General features: G+C 35.2%; 1 protein-coding gene and 1 long non-coding RNA gene across 4 annotated transcripts in view; one reads left to right on the top strand and one right to left on the bottom strand.

The window, feature by feature from the left end:
* The first annotated feature begins 2,219 nt into the window (after window positions 1-2,219).
* LOC117712751 (UDP-glucuronosyltransferase 2A1) overlaps window positions 2,220-18,831 on the top strand; it is a 26,152-nt gene continuing 9,540 nt past the window's right edge. Inside the window, exons 1-3 of one of the 3 annotated variants that reach the window (XM_034508875.2) lie at window positions 2,220-2,370; window positions 5,391-6,159; window positions 13,701-14,330. In XM_034508875.2, coding sequence (XP_034364766.2) covers window positions 5,445-6,159; window positions 13,701-14,330 — 1,345 coding nt within the window. In that variant the 5' untranslated portion in view covers window positions 2,220-2,370; window positions 5,391-5,444. The remainder of the gene's footprint in view (window positions 2,371-5,390; window positions 6,160-13,700; window positions 14,331-18,831) is intronic. The other 2 variants (XM_076938740.1, XM_034508876.2) reach the window with 2 other exon arrangements.
* On the bottom strand, window positions 5,399-14,931 carry LOC143443144 (uncharacterized). The gene is made up of 2 exons (XR_013111909.1): window positions 14,743-14,931; window positions 5,399-13,845 (listed from the first exon to the last, which is right to left on the bottom strand). It is a non-coding gene; the product is annotated as an uncharacterized LOC143443144 (long non-coding RNA).

Raw genomic sequence — 18,831 nt, 5'->3', positions numbered from 1 at the left:
TTGGGGGATAGGTAGGGGAACATCCTCATAGAAGAAGGAGGGGGTTGGGATGGGTCTTCCTCAGCGGAGGGCAGGGGAATGAGGTAAGGGATGTTAATTATATTAACATCTGAAATGTAAATATAATATCCAATAAAAAAGAAAGAAAAAGAAAAAATTATATAATTACATAAAAGTTAATTACATTTCATTAACAATATATCTGATCAATTAATATATTGAATAAAGTAATTTTAAATAGCAATAACCTCCAATCTACTTTCAAGTTCACAGTGCCCTATCAGATTGTATTACCTTTCAAGTTAAACTACACACTTGAGCTTGTTTATTTTTCCTGGCTGAAGCTATAATTATAGATTTTTGGGAACTTTACAATGATCTTATTTTAATCAAATTGTCTTATGGAAGAGAGATGCCTTTCAATTATCATTTAGTGTTATAACACAAAACTGTATCAGAATTTTACATAGAGAGGGAATAAAAAATGCAATTATTAGAAAATATTTGTGTCTCTCTTTAAATGTATTAGAAACTGGTGAGGCTTTCATTCCTTTATGTTACTTAAAGAACCACTTGGACAGAGAGTCTTCCCATGGTGGAGTCATTGTTGTAAGAGAAAGGGGATGACAGCTTCACTTGGTTAAGTGAGAGCACTTCAGACAATCTCTGTGGAGCTGATTAGTATGGCTTTAACATGCAGAGACCAACATAATTTCAGGCACATGAATCATATCTAAGTGATGAGCAGAAATACCCAACCAAGCACAGTACCCGCACCCACACAATTGACAGTGGGTGAAATGATTTCTGTTGCTTCAAGACTTTTAATATTGGTATAATTTTTCGTGACATCCGACAATCAATAAAGAAGCCAATCATGTAAAAATAACACTCAAATTTTCTATATGAAGTTATTAAACACCGATGAATAGCATATGAATTGAAAAATCAGTACAAAGGCACCCAGCTTATTTTTTAAAAGATTTATGTTTTATTATTTTATGAATGAGTATTTTGCCTGCTTTTATGTATGTGTAACACAACACGTGTGCCTGCAGCTTGCTGAAGCTAAAAGAAGGCACCTGAATTTCACCGTGCTGGAGGTACAGAAGGTTGTATTTTGCCATGTGGTACTGGGTACCAGCCCCATGTCCTCTACAGGAGCAGCAAGTACTCTTAACTGCTGAGTCATCTCTCCAGATTATCAAAACATTCAAAATCAAGTTACTATTTTTTTCCTGAATAAATATGATGCATATACACTGAATAAGCTTATTGTGTATGGCTCCTGTAATATAGGAGAAGGATTGCTAGAATAATGTAAATCAAATGTACACACATTTGGGAGAAACAAATTGTCTTCAGTGTTTGATGATGGGAAGCACTGAAAATGCAGAATATGCTTTGACAGATCTTCTATAAAGAAGGTAGGAATTAAAGAAACTTTCTCTTCCTCTTGCTGTCTTCTATGAACAGATGTGCACAGTGAGGAGATTTTTATCTGACAGCTCAAAGGAATGTTTTCCTTGAACTCACTCTGGTTGAAAAGCAGTGTATTCTAGCAGTTCAACAGTGAGGAACCATTTCCATAGAACATGCACTAATTCTAGCTTGAACTTATCCCGTGACTCGGCAACATCTGAAGCAGCTGTGTGCCATCCATGCACAGCTGAACTTCAAAGCATTTTCTTCTATTTATCTTTCTGCCTCCAACATCATAACAGAAACTCTCTCGGAGAAAAAGCTGTTTCCCACTAAATCTTTATGAAATTTATTGCCAGCTTTGGATAGCAACAAAAGCAGCGAATGACCAAATTCCTAGCTGCACTTGTTATTAATAAGTAACACATATTTAGAAAACCAAATTTAAACCATGTTAAACATGTTATCTCTTCTAAATCAAAATATTTGAATAATTAATAATCTTTTTAGAGACAGGAAAGGCTAATAAGAAAACTCACTGTCATCGTTATAAATTTGAGAAAATTAATCAGTTGATACAGTAGTAAGTAGTAGTCTTATAACTAATTATAAAAACTGTGGTATTATGTCACACGAGTTTGAGAATATTAATATTCTGTTATTTTTAATAATAATTTCAAGATCGCTAATCATTGTCATTATTCAAAGTGTACGTATATTAAACAGCATAGGCAGCATGTATTGTCAATAGTTACAAAGCAACCGATGGAAAGATATGCCTTCAACAAAAGGTGTAATGGGTAGATTGGTTGGGTGTAAGCAGATACAGTTAATCTTTTACCTTCAAGATCACATTCCACATCCTATCACTTGTCTAGCTAGATTTTATTTAAATTCCACTTTTTCTTATTGGCAAGTGAGTTCTGCTGACACTGGTGTGAAGACTCGGTAAGAGATTTATAAACATAATAATAATCAATACATAATGACCTATTAGAGAAAGAGATTTTTAAAAAAATTTGTCTTGTGGGAAGGAGTTTTGTAACCTGAAATTTTTGTTAGTCTTTTTTTTTTAATTATATATTAAATCCTCTTATACTGTGTAATATAGTTTGAACTTGTTCCACATTTTGTTTTGTTTTTTGGGGTTTTTTGTTTGTTTTTTTTGTTTTAAAGAATCACTAATGACAGATTTTGGGGCTATAACTGAAGAGTGTGTTTTTAATATTGTTGAAAATATTACATTCAGAAATAACCTAAGGTTTTTTGTTTGTTCTGTTTTTTTTTTTTTTTTTTTTTTTTTTTTTTTTTGGTTGGTAGTTTTTACTATCAAGTTTGTGCTTTCAGATTGATTTACAGCTTTAAAGGAGATGTAAAAGAGTGAAGTTAATTTAGTTTGGCTTATTTGAGGAATTATTTTAAATCCCTAGCTATTTGCAACAGAGCCATTAACTTGCTCCTTTGTCAGGGAAGCATAATTTAATTAGTAAGGATCAGATGAATTTATGATGAAAGGTGAGTCTCACAAAGGCCTGCTGCAGTCCTGAAGACACACCTGCACAAATGGAGCAAAATGTCAGCACACTGTGGCAAGTTAATCTTAATGTTAATAGTTTCAAATATAAATGTAATATACTTCACGCAAAATAATTAAAATGAGAAATGAATTCAATTTCTATATAGAAATCTCAGGAGTAAAAGGTGTGAGGTACTCCAGTAAATGCTGTGCTTAGTCCCTCAGTCAGCAAATTGCCAAAGTGATTTATTTATTTTCTCTGCCTAGGAGAAAATTTGAATATTGTAGCTTGTTTTCAATTACGTTAACTTTTCTTGCACATGCCAGACGGCAGAAGCACAGTAACCATTGTTTTGGGTTTGCTATTGCACTGCAGTCAGTGTTGAGGCTGACTTTGACCCAGGATATTCCCACTCCAGTCTCAAGGTTGGAGTTGTAGGCATCTGCTACCATGCTCAGTTGGATCCTTTCTCAAAATTTCCCATGAAAGAGAAATTTAGGTTTACAATGAGCTTTAGGTCTGAATAAATAAAATGCTTCTTGTTTGTGGCAATATTTACTTTTAATTTCTTTACATATTTATTAGTACAATTTGTGGTTTAGTTTCCAGTTTAATTCAGGGGCAAACATTAATCTAAAACTTAACCTACATAGTTTGAGAAATTTCTTAATATTTTCCATACTCCTGGAATGTATATGTGAACATTAAAGTTTATTTTGAGGCATGATACTGGTCACTCTTGCATATCCTGCTAATTTCACCCACCAAGTATTCCAGAACACAAAATAAAGGTGAAAATCAGAACTTCCTTGAGACCACAGCTATTCTATGCTTCTCCAGTAATCCTTCCTAGAGAACAATATCTTGGGAGCAATCCTTATCCAGAATGAGTGCAAAATGACGACATATGCCACTCTATCTCAAAGCAATCAGGGCTCTCAGAGTCTGAACCACCAACCAAAGAACATACATGGCTGGACCTAGGCCTCCCCGCTCATATGTAGAAGGTGTGCAGCTTCACCTTCCTATGGGTCCTGAACAACAGGGGCCATCCCCAAAGCTGTTGCCTCTACATGGGATATGTTCTACTAGCTGGGATGCCTTGTCTGGCCTCAGTGGGAGAGGAAGTACCTAGCCTAGTAGAAACTTGAAGTGCTAGAGTGGGGGATCCACAGGGGGATCACCCCCCCCCCAGAGGTGAAGGGAAGGGGGATGGAGGAAGGGTTGTGGGAGGGAATGATCAGGAGCGGGACATTGAGAGAGATATAAAGTAAATAAGTTTAAAAAAATAAATTAAATTAAAAATAAAAAACAGGATTCAAAGAGTAAAAAATTACACTGTCTGACACAATATTGGTTAATTAATAAATATGTCTTTATTTCTTGTGTATTCATTCAGGCTGTACATATGATTGTACAAGTATCAATTCTATATTATATAATTACACATTTATGTAGCAACACATTTTATGTACTTTAGTTTTAAATTTTATTTAGTATAAAATAAATGTGAAAAAGCATACTTTGTATTAATTTTCTAACTAATAAAGCATTTTACCCAATAAGTAAAAAAATAACTAGAAGTCACTGTATGAAACTGGGACTGACTTCTTGCTAAAAGGTAACATAAATAAAGTGGATCACAATTGTCCAGCCCAGTGAAGTATGAGATTAATATATGCCAAGCCCTCTCCAGCATCTTTCATATTAGCAAGTGTTAGCAAGTATTAAAGGCTGACTTTTGACTTAAGACTGCTGTTAGTGGCCTGAGTTAGTTTGCTTCTCAACAGAATTGTGTCAGATGGTTCTTGAATAAGCAAACATCTTCAAATGGAGTCTGTTCTCCAAAGCATCATTCATCGTCCATTACAAATCTTTTAGTGCATATTTTATTCACTTATATTTCTCTCAGTAATTGACAAAATAATTTCTCAAATGTATTGGTAAAGCATTAATAAATCTAAATGCACCAAATGTAATTGACTTTCATATTATGCTTCTGTCATAAACGTATATTATACCATTAAAGCAAAAGCTTTATCACCTGTAATGTACTTATATGAATGTACTAAAGCAAGTAAATAAATAATAATAACACTTATTGTTCAGGTCCTTATGTATCTGAATGGATTCTGGAACTTTCCTTCTGTCATTATCTAGGCTTGAAGGTAGTACTGATGAGTACAAGGAGTTGATTAGTTTAAGGAGAAAATATCAACAAGTAGGGCATATAAAAAAGGCCTAAAAGATAAAATTCAGAAGGGTCAAAAAGTAGGAGTCATTGAAAGGCAGGACACCTTAATTTAAACTTAAGTCCATTAAACATGAATCTATTGTTGGTAATAACATATGGAAGAGACAGATTACTAAAATATCAATTATTTAAGTTAAAAGAACACCATATTTTTATATTTTCTTCTTTCTTTCTTTTTCTTTTTTTCCCGGGGAAAGTAGAGAAATTTGTTCGTTCGTTTGAAATCTTCAGAATTCTCCATCAAGCCAGTCATGTTGAAGAACGTTCTGCTGTGGTCTCTTCAGATAAGTCTCCTAGGAATGAGTCTTGGTGGGAACGTTCTTATCTGGCCAATGGAAGGCAGTCACTGGCTAAATGTTAAGATCATAATAGACGAACTCCTAAGGAAAGAACATAATGTAACTGTCCTTGTCGCATCCGGAGCGCTTTTCATCACGCCATCTGTCAGCCCATCTCTGACATTCGAAATATATCCAGTGCCCTTTGGCAAGGAAAAAATCGAAAGTGTGATCAAGGACTTTGTTTTGACGTGGCTGGAAAACAGGCCCTCTCCTTCAACTATCTGGACTTTCTATAAGGAAATGGCCAAAGTCATTGAGGAGTTCCACTTGGTGTCCAGAGGGATCTGTGATGGCGTTCTCAAGAATGAAAAGCTGATGGCCAAGCTGCAGAAAGGAAAGTTTGAAGTACTGTTATCAGACCCAGTGTTTCCATGTGGTGATATCGTAGCTTTGAAACTGGGAATTCCGTTTATCTATTCCTTGAGGTTCTCTCCTGCCTCCACAGTGGAAAAGCACTGTGGAAAGGTCCCATTTCCTCCTTCCTATGTTCCTGCGATTTTGTCGGAACTTACAGACCAGATGTCCTTCACTGACCGAGTAAGAAACTTCATCTCCTACAGAATGCAGGACTACATGTTTGAAACGCTTTGGAAGCAGTGGGATTCCTATTACAGTAACGCTTTAGGTATGTAGCCATTTTTGTTTTATCATTTGAATATAAACAAGGCTTCTAGGAAATTCTTTTTTAATTGTGTGAATCTATAATTTGAAGTCCCCATGGTTGGTATACTAGTTTCATCACATGCAAGAAGGAAAGAGTGTTTTTAAGCAAGCATAGGCTGTAGAATTATCAGACCAACTTGCTAATTTTATGGGTTTCAGGTTTCAACCTTTATATGGATAAAGGCCTTGACAAATAAATTGGATTGATTAGTAATACTAAACCTTGTTCAAAACTAACAGAAGAGTAAAATTTCTCTAGAAATTTCAATTTTGTGTCAATGTATCTGGGAAAAAATGCATTTTACCGTAAGCCTTCTGTTATATAGACCAACATCTATATGTTTTTCCTTATGTACATATAGTCTCCCACTAGTGCTTAATAAAGACTAACATATTTGGGGAGTACCTTCAGCAGTTATTTGTTCACAACATGCATTTTGTAGCACCACTGCCTCTACAGATAGTCTTAGAGTCAAATAGTCTTAGCCTTTTTCTCTGATGATTATGCATTCCTAGCCCGATGTCTCCTAACATGCATCAAACACTGGCTTAGAAAAGAGATTACCACTGGAATGATGTAAGGCTGGGGGCATTAAGCATAGATGTTGTACATGAAAAATAGATGTTTATGAGGTGAATTGTCTCTTAATTATGCAGGCAAAATACAGATTTCGCCAGAAAACTTATAGGCAAAAGAATATCAGTTCTTCTGGAAAAGAATCGTAGGAATGAAAATTGTGACTAAGTTAGAAATCAAAACTAACATAACATGTTGTAGGTTTCACATGTGATGTGCTGTTAGTGTAGGTCAATGTGAGAGGTGGGATTTAAGAGAAAAATGTTAGTGATGCCAAAGTTGTTAATCCCATGTGTTTGAGTGCATGCATGTGTGAGTGTGTGCGTGCATGCATGTGCATGTATGTGCGTGCATGCATGTGCATGTATGTGTGTGTTGGCATATGTGGCCCTGTGTGAAAGTATGTGCCTGTTCATGTCAGAATCTACAGGAAGACATTGACCTTGCTGCTCTGTCACCCCTCTGTCTTATCCCTTTGTCACTGAACACTTTCTCTGAACAGCAAGTTCTGGCAATACTCTTATTTGCAATGGTTTAGGGGTTACTGACATATGTGGTCATATTCATAAATGTTATCAAAGTGAGTGTGCTGGAATCTAAACTCAGGCCTTCATGCTTTTGCATCACGTTATCTTACCTAATGAACAGCCTTTCCTGATGCTCAATATATACTTTAATAGTCTTTTGTACATTATACTAAGCATTTCAGCTTGGAATTGTTTAGGATTTATTTTGACAAAATTTATGTTTTACCAAAATGTCTGAATAGATGCAGAGACCAATGGACAGTCTTAAATCTTTATTACTTCCTTTCTCTCCACCCCCCCAAAAAAAATGTATGAGAAGGGCATGTGTTGAGAAGGCGGCTAAAACAGGAGGAAAAAATAATGTACAAGACAATATATAATAACAGTATTAAAGTTTGTTGACACACAGTAGGAGCCTAGAGTTATGTGGCCACAAAAAAGTAATATTGTCCCTTTTCATCCACATTTCATTTATCTCATTATAGCAGGAATATTTAAAGAAATAATAAAATTCATAAATATGTAGCTACTTTACAAACTGAGAGATACTACATAATCCAATTTGTATTGGCTTATTAGGTGCAGTTACTTAAGGTTGATGGACTCTTTGAAGACTGATAAAAGATGTAAGATTAAAAGAGTTTGAGTATTGCTGGTTTTAGTAAATTATAAATGGCATGGTTAACTGAGGTAACTATTATAAAATATATAAGATTTGGTAGTATGAATAATGTATTTCATTTTTATGCATGTGCTACTTTGTAGAAGACCTGTCAAGGACCAATACAATATGAGTTAAACAGAATTGTATTTCAGAGAAAAGGCAATGGGTTAGAAATTGGAATACCATTCATATAAAAATAGTATTTGTTTTCTGACACTATCCTTTCCATGTTTCCTGATTTCCCATCACATATAGGTTGCTTGCTATTTTTCTGTTTCGTTATATAACATATTTCTGGATTTGCCAAGAAACAAATGACTTAAAATCAAGCAATGGTGTAAACATCTTTGAAGGTACCTAAAATACTTTCATAATGCATAATGACAGTGATGCATTTTACAGGTGGTAGATGCTAAATATCAATGTTTTATTCTATTGTCCTTATACAATGCAGCAGATGAAACTATTATCAGTGAGGATGAGACAAACAAGGAATGAATCACACATTTGATGAGATACATGTCTTGCTCCTAAATTCTGAAGTTTATTATCTCTTTTGGAACATCTTATTTGAGTTTGTGTTTCAATCACCTTCATTAGTAATGAACATCATTGTATCCAAGTGAAGAAGTGATAGTGTTTTCCAGTTAGTTCTTGTATGACCTAGCAATGCTTGCTAGCTAATAAATGAAAGTACTGAATGACTTCAAGTATCCTTTGAAGATGATAAAATGAAGAGAGCAAGCCAATGGTTCACAAGAACTTCAGAAGGAAAACTAGAGGTTTCTTTGTAATTATACATTGAACCCTGAATTCTTTCAATATCTAATCCAAAATACTTGTAAATGAATGCCTATTAATCAGAATAAATATTCACGAATGGTTTTTGGGTGCAAGCAGAAGGTACTAAAGTTGGGTGAACATTTTTGGAAAACTGGAGTGCCAATTTTAACTCCATTCTGTGCTAACAACAGGTATCAGCTTCTCCTTCTTTGTTAACCTTTGTTCCATGGTTCATAAACTGATCATTTATTTCAACATGTATATGACAACTTAGTCCTTCTGCCTGTTAGAGAAAACAAGGATAAGTCTGATGTCTACATTGGGAAGCTATGAAGACTCAAGGAAATGAGCCACATAGTACATACAAAATAAGTGCTTAAAAGAATGAAGAGAGGTGAAAAAAAGTAGAGAGTTCTTAAATAAATGAAGCTATGAAGTTGGTCAAAGCTCCATTATGTCTTCATACCTGTAGTAAACAAGGAATCTTAATGTGCATAGCATCACATTTAACGCAAGAGAAGGATGTACTAGACATATCTCTGGGTCTTTTGGATTACGTCATCTTTACACTATCACTCCTATTAATAAAAGTGTTTTACAATCATAGTTCTCTAAATTCCTACACTACCTTTTATACCTGCGAGATCATTTGTCACATAACGTTTCCTAGGATGAAATTTCAGAATATAAAGACCATTGTTGGTTTTTTGTTGTTGTTTTTAAGATAGTGCTAATTATAGAATCACACAATTCTAGACTTGAGGTAGGAGAGACTAATCTTTCTTAACAATTTGTTCATGAGAAAATAATGAGGCTTTGTGTAAATGTTCTTAAATGTGATCTTGATACACAGCATTGTGTTGCTAACTGAATTACCGTGTTCTGACTCAGAATGTCTATATAAGTTCGTCTTTTTTACCCAGACATAGTTATCTGATTATCTGAGGGACAGGAACACTCTGTTTTAAAAGATCAGATAAGAAGTAAAAATACTAGCATATTGGCATAAGTAACTCATTTTAGTGAATAGTAATGAAAATGACACAGGCAGTGGGCTTGAATTTTCTTCACAAGGGTCATGTGCACTTACAATCTACTTTTAGCTCTTCTGCTCTAACTGAAGTTTTTGTAATGGCTCATTCTGGTCTCAAGTTGTCACAGCTGGGAAAATAAATGTGCCAGATTTCCCAGATATTACACCTCTGTGGAAGAATGTAATGAAAACCAGAGAGTAGGTCCTTAATCTCTGTTAATTGCTAGGAATTGGATCTCACCATGTCAAAATTACCCATTTTCCACTGTTATGACTCTTTTGTTATACCTCATTGACCTGTATAGTATTAATAGCTAGCAATAATTAACTTATCCAGTTCTTAGGTGCTGTAGCAAAGGCTTCATATATATTTTGTCTTTGTCACATATCTTTGTAACTAATTTATTCTACTTCAGAACAAAACTCATCATCATTATAGATGAAAGTATTAAGGTTTCAAAATATCCTGCAGGTCAATGTAAATTCATATAGTATTAGCTTGAAGAAATAGTATTCAAATTAAAGTCTCCTGTGCCTTCTTATGTTTAGCCTTTGTTTTGTTTGTGATAATTTTATATGCTACTAATGGACCCTCATTTCTCCCTTGCCCTTCAACTCCTTCTGACTCACTACTCTCCTTCCCAAAGTCATGATCTCTTTGTCAGTTATCATTATTATATGCACATATATGTACTTAAGTATGTATAAAGTTGACTTTGAGTTTATTTAGCTTTCCTTATATGTGCATGTGTCCAGAGCTCAATACTTGGAATTTGCAAACCAAGACATGTGATCCTCACTAAAGGAAACAAGTTCTCTCTCTCCTAGGAGCTGTTGCCTGCCTCTTCATCTGGGGCAAGCCCATGAAGAATTCTCCCTGTCTGTATTGGCAAGTCAGTTGATGTCATTATTCAGTTCTTGTTTAGGCAACTATATTGTTTCATGGGCACATTTTTCCTGTTGCATCTAGGGAACAATGTGTAGCAGCAACTTAACCTAGGAACTGAAATAACTCTTCAATGAAAAGTTTGAATATCTAAAGAAAGTGATCAAGGAAGACACTAGAAAACGAAAAGTCTCCCTATTCTTGTAGATTAGCAAAATTTATATTATGTAACAGACCATGATACCAAGAGTAAATTACTGATTCAATGCAATCCTAATCAAAATCCCCATGAAATTCTACTCAGAGAGAAGCAAAATTGAAATGTATATTGAACTCACAAAAGACCATGAAGAGCTAAAATAATCCTAAGTAAAAAGAATCCCACTAGAGCTATTACAATTCAGAATTGTTTTTCTTCCAATTTATATTTAAATAGAAATTTATCAGTTATTTAACATAGTTTTATTTGAACATTCTTAGGTATTTCTTTCAAATTTTTTTTAAATTTGTAACTCAGTCTTTTGCCTAGTCTTAATTTGCTGCACTGAGTTTAATTGGGTGTGTTGTTACTATGTTATTCGCTATTCCTTAAGGTATAATTCTCTGTGGCTCTCTGATGTCTAAGGTTTGTTGTCTGGGATACTTTTCTGGCTCTAAGTTACTTCTGTGAACAGTTTCTAGCTGAAAATAAGGAAAAGTATCTACACATTTCAAGTATGATTGCTTAAACTTAAAGCAGGTAAATTTATTTTCATAATATTTTCTAAAACACCATCAAACTGTATAATATTTTAAAAAGAAAATAACAAAATTTTATGACAATGGAGTATATAAAAGTCATTATGTACTGTTATGAATTTTATGCTCTGACCACCACAAAACAAGCAGAAATTTAAAGAAATATCTTTTACATATTTAGGGTTGTATGCTATATAAATTATATAATACAGTAATTACATATGTAAATTACCTAAGAAATTTAAAAAAATAATAAACTATTTAACTAAATGTTATATTCAGATATTTATTTGAACCAGGTACTCATAGAGACTAGATAATTAATGTAAAATAAAGTATTACAAATTAATAAATAATGTCATCTAGCAAGTGCCACTTTCTTTAGTAAATCAGACAGATTTGATGGGTTTTTTTTTTTGTCACTTATGGAAATTTAAGTTCATAAGTTAATACCTGCAAGCATCCACAAATATAATGCACTTCCCTGTTTTGGATATGCAATATTGTTAAATATTTTGGCAGTATCTGAAATTAGGGAACAAATATCTCAGATGCCCAAAGAAACACCTATGAAGATAAAGTCTTTACCACCCATGTATGATGTCTAAAAAAATCAAATGCCTGCTTCCACTGTTAACGAAAATTTCTTCACCACAGAGTAATGCAATTATTTTATTGTCTAGCAGGGATCCCCTGAGTCTTTGAAAATTGCCTACTTTAAACTCCAAAATACTTTGGCGACACTGCAGATGACATTCCTTATGGCCAGCGACAGGTTGCTTCAAACTATCCTCTGGCTTCTTTGTTTCAAGGCTGAACTGGCTGCAAAAGCTGTACAGCTGTCTCCAAGTTGGAGGTGTCTCCTCAAGGACTATGAAAATGACAATTCTGACAAACCTTTCCCAAGTTTCCCTTTCTCTCTGTTCCTGATCCCTTGGTTACGGAAGGGCCCAGAATTGATTCAGAAGTAACTGATTCCGAACGTCCATTCTTTAACTTTGTTTTTTATTCTTTTAAACTTCCTGTTTGTTCTCACGGCTTAAATTATGGTGTCTTGATGATTCTCACATCTCTTCGTTGTGTAATTGCCTTTGCTTGCTTTAGAGACTTTCTGAACCGCAGGTGGTATCTCTAACCACCCGCCCCCACCCCCACCCCCCCAGTCTAAAGCTAGATCATTAATTTAATCAATGATTTTTTTAAAAAAAATAATCTTCTAACCCTAGGCAAATCTGTAACATTATTAGGCCACTGCTCTGCGGGAGGCAGGCTTCCTGGTAGGTCTTCAGAGAAGAGCTAACTTACAAACCAATCCAATTTTAGCTCTTCTGTCTTTCACTTACACCAAAGAAAAGTGAGACTGCGGTGGCCCAGACATTTCTTCAGCATCACAAAACCTTCAAAGGAGATAAATGGTTTTGGTTGGGGCTTACTGTACTTCAGGGTTTCTCCCGTTTAGTCTCCAAACAGATGGTGTAAAACAGACCCAACTTCAACAGCCTTCAAGGGGCTGTGTTCTGAATTGTTTTAAAAGATGCAATACGGAGGAAAATGATAATTGACTATAACAAAGAGGCAGGAAGAAAGATGAATCACTCAGAATTAAAAGGCCATCCTCAATAATGTGTATTGATGTACACCAAAATCTAGTCAATCTAAGATTCCTAAAAGTAGTTGTTGGAGGAAATCTACAATGTGTGAACGTTATTTTCAGTTTTCTTACTAAATATGAATGATAATGCCGGTTCAGCAGTGAGCTAAGTAAATTTGAAAATCCCAGTGGAACAACTTTGCATATTAGATTTGGGGATGTGGAACAAAACTCAACTGCACTTCTCAATGAAACGAAAGAGATAACATCTGACGAGCAATTGTTGGAGGAGGGTTAGATAAGACAATGTCTACCGCAATGCCTTATAATGAGGACACAGAATTTTACAAAGTGGCTCTGGTGTTGTAGAATACACAGACACACCTTCCATAGCTTCTATTCATTACATTCGGACTAGATTTCTTTTCTACCCAAACTTTAATCATTCTGAGTTTATAAGTTCCTTTTTAACTTATATAACAATGCTTCTATGAATGGGTGTAGTTAGACTGTCATATTCAATATTATTTTACCTGAAATCTACCTAAATACATTGAATTTTTCTTCTTCATCTTAAAAGAGCCACAGTAGCCAGTCATTCACAGTGGATGTCACCATGATCACGAAGGTTTTACAGCTGCTTATTTTTCATTTGGCTCTGGCTGAAATTGTTCTCAGCGGGAATGTGGTGATTTGGCCTACAGATGGCAGTCATTGGCTAAATATTAAGATTCTTCTTGAGGAGTTGGTTCAAAGAAATCACAGTGTGACTGTACTGGCTTCATCGGAAACTTTATTCATCAACTCCAGTCCTGATGCCTTCATAAGTTTTGAAGAGATTCCAGTTTCCTACACAAAAAGCAAGATAGATGAAATAATTGAACATATGATAGCCTTGTGGCTGGACCACAGGCCAACGCCTCTCACAATGTGGACTTTCTACAAAGAACTAGGAAAGCTCCTTGCTACTTTCTACACAATCAACAAGCAAATCTGCGATGGTGTACTAAACAATCCCACGCTAATGGCAAGACTTCAAAAAGGTGGCTTCGATGTGTTAATAGCTGACCCAGTAACAATGTGTGGAGAGCTGGTGGCTCTGAAATTGGGAATTCCCTTTGTGTATACACTGCGCTTCTCTCCAGCCTTTACAGTTGAGAGGCATTGTGGGAAAATCCCCGCACCGGTCTCTTACGTACCTGCAGCCCTGTCAGAGCTCACTGACCAGATGTCTTTTGGTGAAAGGGTTAAAAATACCATTTCTTATTCTCTGCAAGACTATATATTTAAGTCCTACTGGGGAGAATGGAACTCATACTACAGCAGAGTTCTAGGTGAGTCCCAGCATTTCTTCCCATTGGTGACCACAGATACCTTCATTCTTATTCAGCTAAGGTTATCTGTCCCACTGGAGGAGACGGAATTAATTGAATATATTTGTTGTATCCCTACACGTCTTTAGTTACTGTTTCTGTTAAAGAAAATTTTTTCAAAAAATGTTTTGATGTTATTAATTTATATTTAGTTATCATTCACCAGAAAGAAAATGTTATTTTAATTAGTAGCTTTCCAGTGTTTAAATAAATTTTCAAACACCAATAAAACCCACTTTACTAAGGTAAAATATGGAAATAGCCATATGAACAAAATGGACAACGCAGTGATAATGCATATACTTTCTTTATCCCCAGCTTTTTTCTGCAAAAATATATTGGAAAACATAAAAGGCTATACTGGGAAACTCACGTGCACATCCTACTCTGCTGATCGCTTTTTGTCCTAGACATCCGGTGGGGTGGGGGGAGGGGAAGGGGCTTCCTCTCTCCACGCAATGCTTCTGTGTCTACTGAGTGTCTACAGCGTTCTAGCCTTAAAGGCTCCCTATGAGCGCCAATCACATAAAACAATGCTGAGGAGGCAGTTCTGGATGATGGTTTACATTGTTCTCTTTCTTACTCTCGTGAGATTTACTTCCATATTTCTTTCCTTTCCATAATGACTTTCCTCCAGCTCTGTTAGTACTCGGGGGATTAATTAGTATACCAAATAACACTGCAGGCTGTTAATGGTATTTTCTTGCAGAAGTTAGGTGCAAAACATTTCCGTCTACCCACTTTTTAATCCTTTTTACCTCCTCTCTATTTTTCATTTTCTTCCTTTCCTCTTCTTTACTTTGTGTAAAGGAATATTTACTGAACATAAAATAGGTAGTTAATAAATTCCTGCATACAAAACGTATAATGAGTACAGCAGACAGAAATCACCCTTTAGAGTTTAATTCTAAATTACTAATGTATCACATATATAATAATGTATATTTATGCAAAACACATATAATTATATACTTCTATATGATATATATGCATATATGTTATTCCATGATATATGCTATATAGTAGTACAAGAAAACTGATGTTTTGGAGTGAAATTGAAATTATGCTTATTTAGAGAGGCCGTGGGAGGTATCAAAATTATGAGTAACATTTGAACAAGGTTCTAAGGATGCTGAGGGTTTTGCCTGCGTTGAAAGTGTTTCAGGCTTAAAAGGAATTACTGGCCACGGCATGCTATAAGTCCTGGAACACTGAAATCCTTATTGAGTCTAATTCTTCCTGTCACAGGTAAAATTATTTATGTTTTGCTTTTTGTGTGTGTTGGAAGTCCTTTATCCACATTTCCACAGGAATTTGTTTTGATTTCTTCGTAAAATTTCATAGAGGGAAGATATTCTACATGTCATGTACGTAAGGTAAAATATGAAGGCTAACTAAACTTTTCACATGATCTTTGATGGTCTGGTAACTACAAAATGGTGAGTAAAATGATTCATTTTTATGTTTCATACAATGTAATTTAGGATTAACTGAAGGCATTTAAAATGTGTTATGCCTTAGAGTTGCTTCATTAGTGGTTACATCAGCAGTTTTTTCATTTTTAAGTTACATGTATGTGTTTTGGTGTATGGTTATATGGAGGCATGTGTGTGTACATGTGTGTGTGTGTGTGTGTGTGTGTGTGTCCATGAAGGCTAATGGGGTAGTATGACCCTGGGGCTGGATTTATAAGTAGCTGTGAGCTACCTGGCATGGGTGCTGGTAACAGAACTTGGGGATTCTGAAGGAACATTATATTTAGTAACTGCTGAGCCATCTCTCAAGCTCCTCAAACACACATTTTGATTTAGATTTAAGCATTGATTACATGGTCATTTCTTAGCCTCTGATACATGTTCTGTAACAGCTGTCATTCATTGCTCATGTTTGCATGACACACTGCATAATCATAGATAATAAATGAGGTGACTGTGCACCTCACTTAATGTAGACATTTAAACAGTATGATAGTGAAGGCTTTGGAAATTGTTAGTCTGGGGGCAGAGATCAAAATGTGTTGTAGGAAACTTTCAAAGGACACAGACAGAGATTGCGAGGATATTCATACAATTGCCCATGGGGTTTTTATATCTTTGGAGGTAGTAAACTGGTAAGTTGTAATATTCCTTGATTAGAATAACTGAATGCTTTATTGACAAATAAAACATGGGGTTAGTTGTAATTAATTATAACTCTTTCACAAACTTCTATTGTCCTGTGTTATATAAGAGTTAAATTTAAAAGCAAAAATATGCAAAAAAAATATGGTAGGTACTAAATCTTCCCTCTCAAAGTAAGCCATGACAATCATATAATGCACATGAATGTCTTTGTAAGTAAATAATTCTCAACTTCTTACATTACAGGATAATACCATCTGAGAAGTTGTTTGTTAAATACTTAAGTCCATTGTGTTCCTTATATTACTTAACATCCCTCTTCTCTCTCCTGTCTCCCTACCCCATAGGCCATGGACTACAGGTGGAGGCTGTAATTTAAGTTGGGGATCTGTCTCACCCTCTGCCATCTATGTCCTCAGGATTTAATTCATGTCCTTAAACTGGGTGGCAAACACCTTTACCCACTGAACCAGCTCACTTACCCACTAAATGTTTTTGAACAGGAAATATTTTAAGTAGGAGTTCATTGTCTGAAACTGGTGATGTGTAATGCCTTTTCCTGGGAAGTATGTGGTTTTTATAGTAATAGGGATACCCAGTGTGAATAAACTAATAGTGAAAGAAGCATTATTTTTATATTATTATTTTTAATATAAGAGATTTTATATGGTGCTCATTTCGTACAGAGTTCTCATTATAATGTTATCCTTCTATTTTTTATGGAAAAATAAGAGTAGAAAAGTTGGACTGGAGTTAAAGACTATCATACATACTTTTGAGGGGAAGAGGTGAGTTTAAGGATACATTCGAGTGAACTCTTCCAAAAGCCTATATTTTGTATTATCAGGACTGTATCTCTAATGAGTGAAGGAGCTAATCACCTTTATCCACCTAACAGGCAATGGGATGGAAATATCAGGGATATGACAATATCATTTCTATCCAGCAGCACACTTAACAATTGCTCTTCATTGTGCATGCCTTGTTCCCTATGTTCCAGAATGGCTACTCTCTCATGTTTACATGTATTCATGCCATCTTCTGTCTTTTGATGTAGCCAGAAGTCCTTCATCCCCAAACCCATGTTGTTCCCAGATGTCATATTTTAACCTTACAAAGTGAGCTAACTAAACTGATTCACTTCCTATATTTTATTCCTATATTTAGCCAAATGAACTATGTTATGGGAACAGAAAACAAAACAAAGCATGACTTTAATAAGGACAGGTTTTCACTTTTGGTAAGAAATCAAGGCATCTTTTCAATTTTATTATTAAAATATCTATCTTGTTCTTTAAGTCCTATCTTTAAATTTGTTGTGTATTGTGCTTGCATTTTCTGAGACTAGTAACTAGTTTATTCTGACAAACATCATAGACTAACAAGTTTACCTGTTTATTATCTTAACAATTCTTCTACAAATAAACAGGATCACAACAGGTGGTGAGATTACTTAGTCAGTAGTGGGCTAGCTTAATGAGTAGGAGGGTTTGATACTGATCACCAGAGTTCACATGAAAATACAAGGTATATTAGCAGAGGCTTCTAATACCAGAGCTCTGGAGGTAGAGATGATTGGATCCATGAGGCTAGCTAGGTCACAGAAGAAATTTAAATGTCTATTGGTCTAATTTCATTAGTTAGAGTGTGCTTATAAAGCCTATAGATGCTATACATAGACAATAACTGACAGATTTCTCCCCATTTGTGTGCTTTTATAACTCCGGAAGTTAGTATTTGACTTGTTTCATATTTAAATTGCCACTTCAATTAAACAGACACTTAACCTCTGCAGAGTAGGATGGAGAACCACAGCGGTGGTGTTTTCTCAGAAAGGACCATGATGATTCTCTGCTGTGGCTCTGCTGTGCTGATCACAGCTCTTGTGACAATGTCTTAGAGGGTAACCATGTGGACTATTGCCTCAACCTAAAGCTGCTTCTCAAGGAGCTTGCATAGAGTGGGCAGGGCTCACAGTTCTGACATCAGAGTCTCTTCCCAGATCAAAGCACATCAAGTAACCTACACTGAACTTTGAAAGAATCTATGTGTCCTGTGAGAAGGAGGCCACTGAGAATTCACTAGATGAGATGACAGTCTACAATCTAGACCTACCTGTGACTGTAATAACAACACTGCCACTTTACAAGCAGCATGAAAATGCAACATTTCATTCTTCTAGATACTGGGAAGTATGAAGTTCTCACCAGACTGCTTTGTGAAAACTTGAAATAGAGTAGATGTTGTCAAAACACACAAAAAAGCTATAAATGAATTTCAATCTAGTAGAACATGCTTTTTTATCACAATATATTTTAATTCTTAAAGGTCAACTTGGTATA

Source organism: Arvicanthis niloticus, chromosome 7, assembly GCF_011762505.2.
Source record: "Arvicanthis niloticus isolate mArvNil1 chromosome 7, mArvNil1.pat.X, whole genome shotgun sequence".
Classification (NCBI taxonomy): Eukaryota; Metazoa; Chordata; class Mammalia; order Rodentia; family Muridae; genus Arvicanthis; species Arvicanthis niloticus.
Note: the sequence above shows the minus strand (reverse complement) of the source record. Positions and strands in the feature narration are given on the sequence as shown.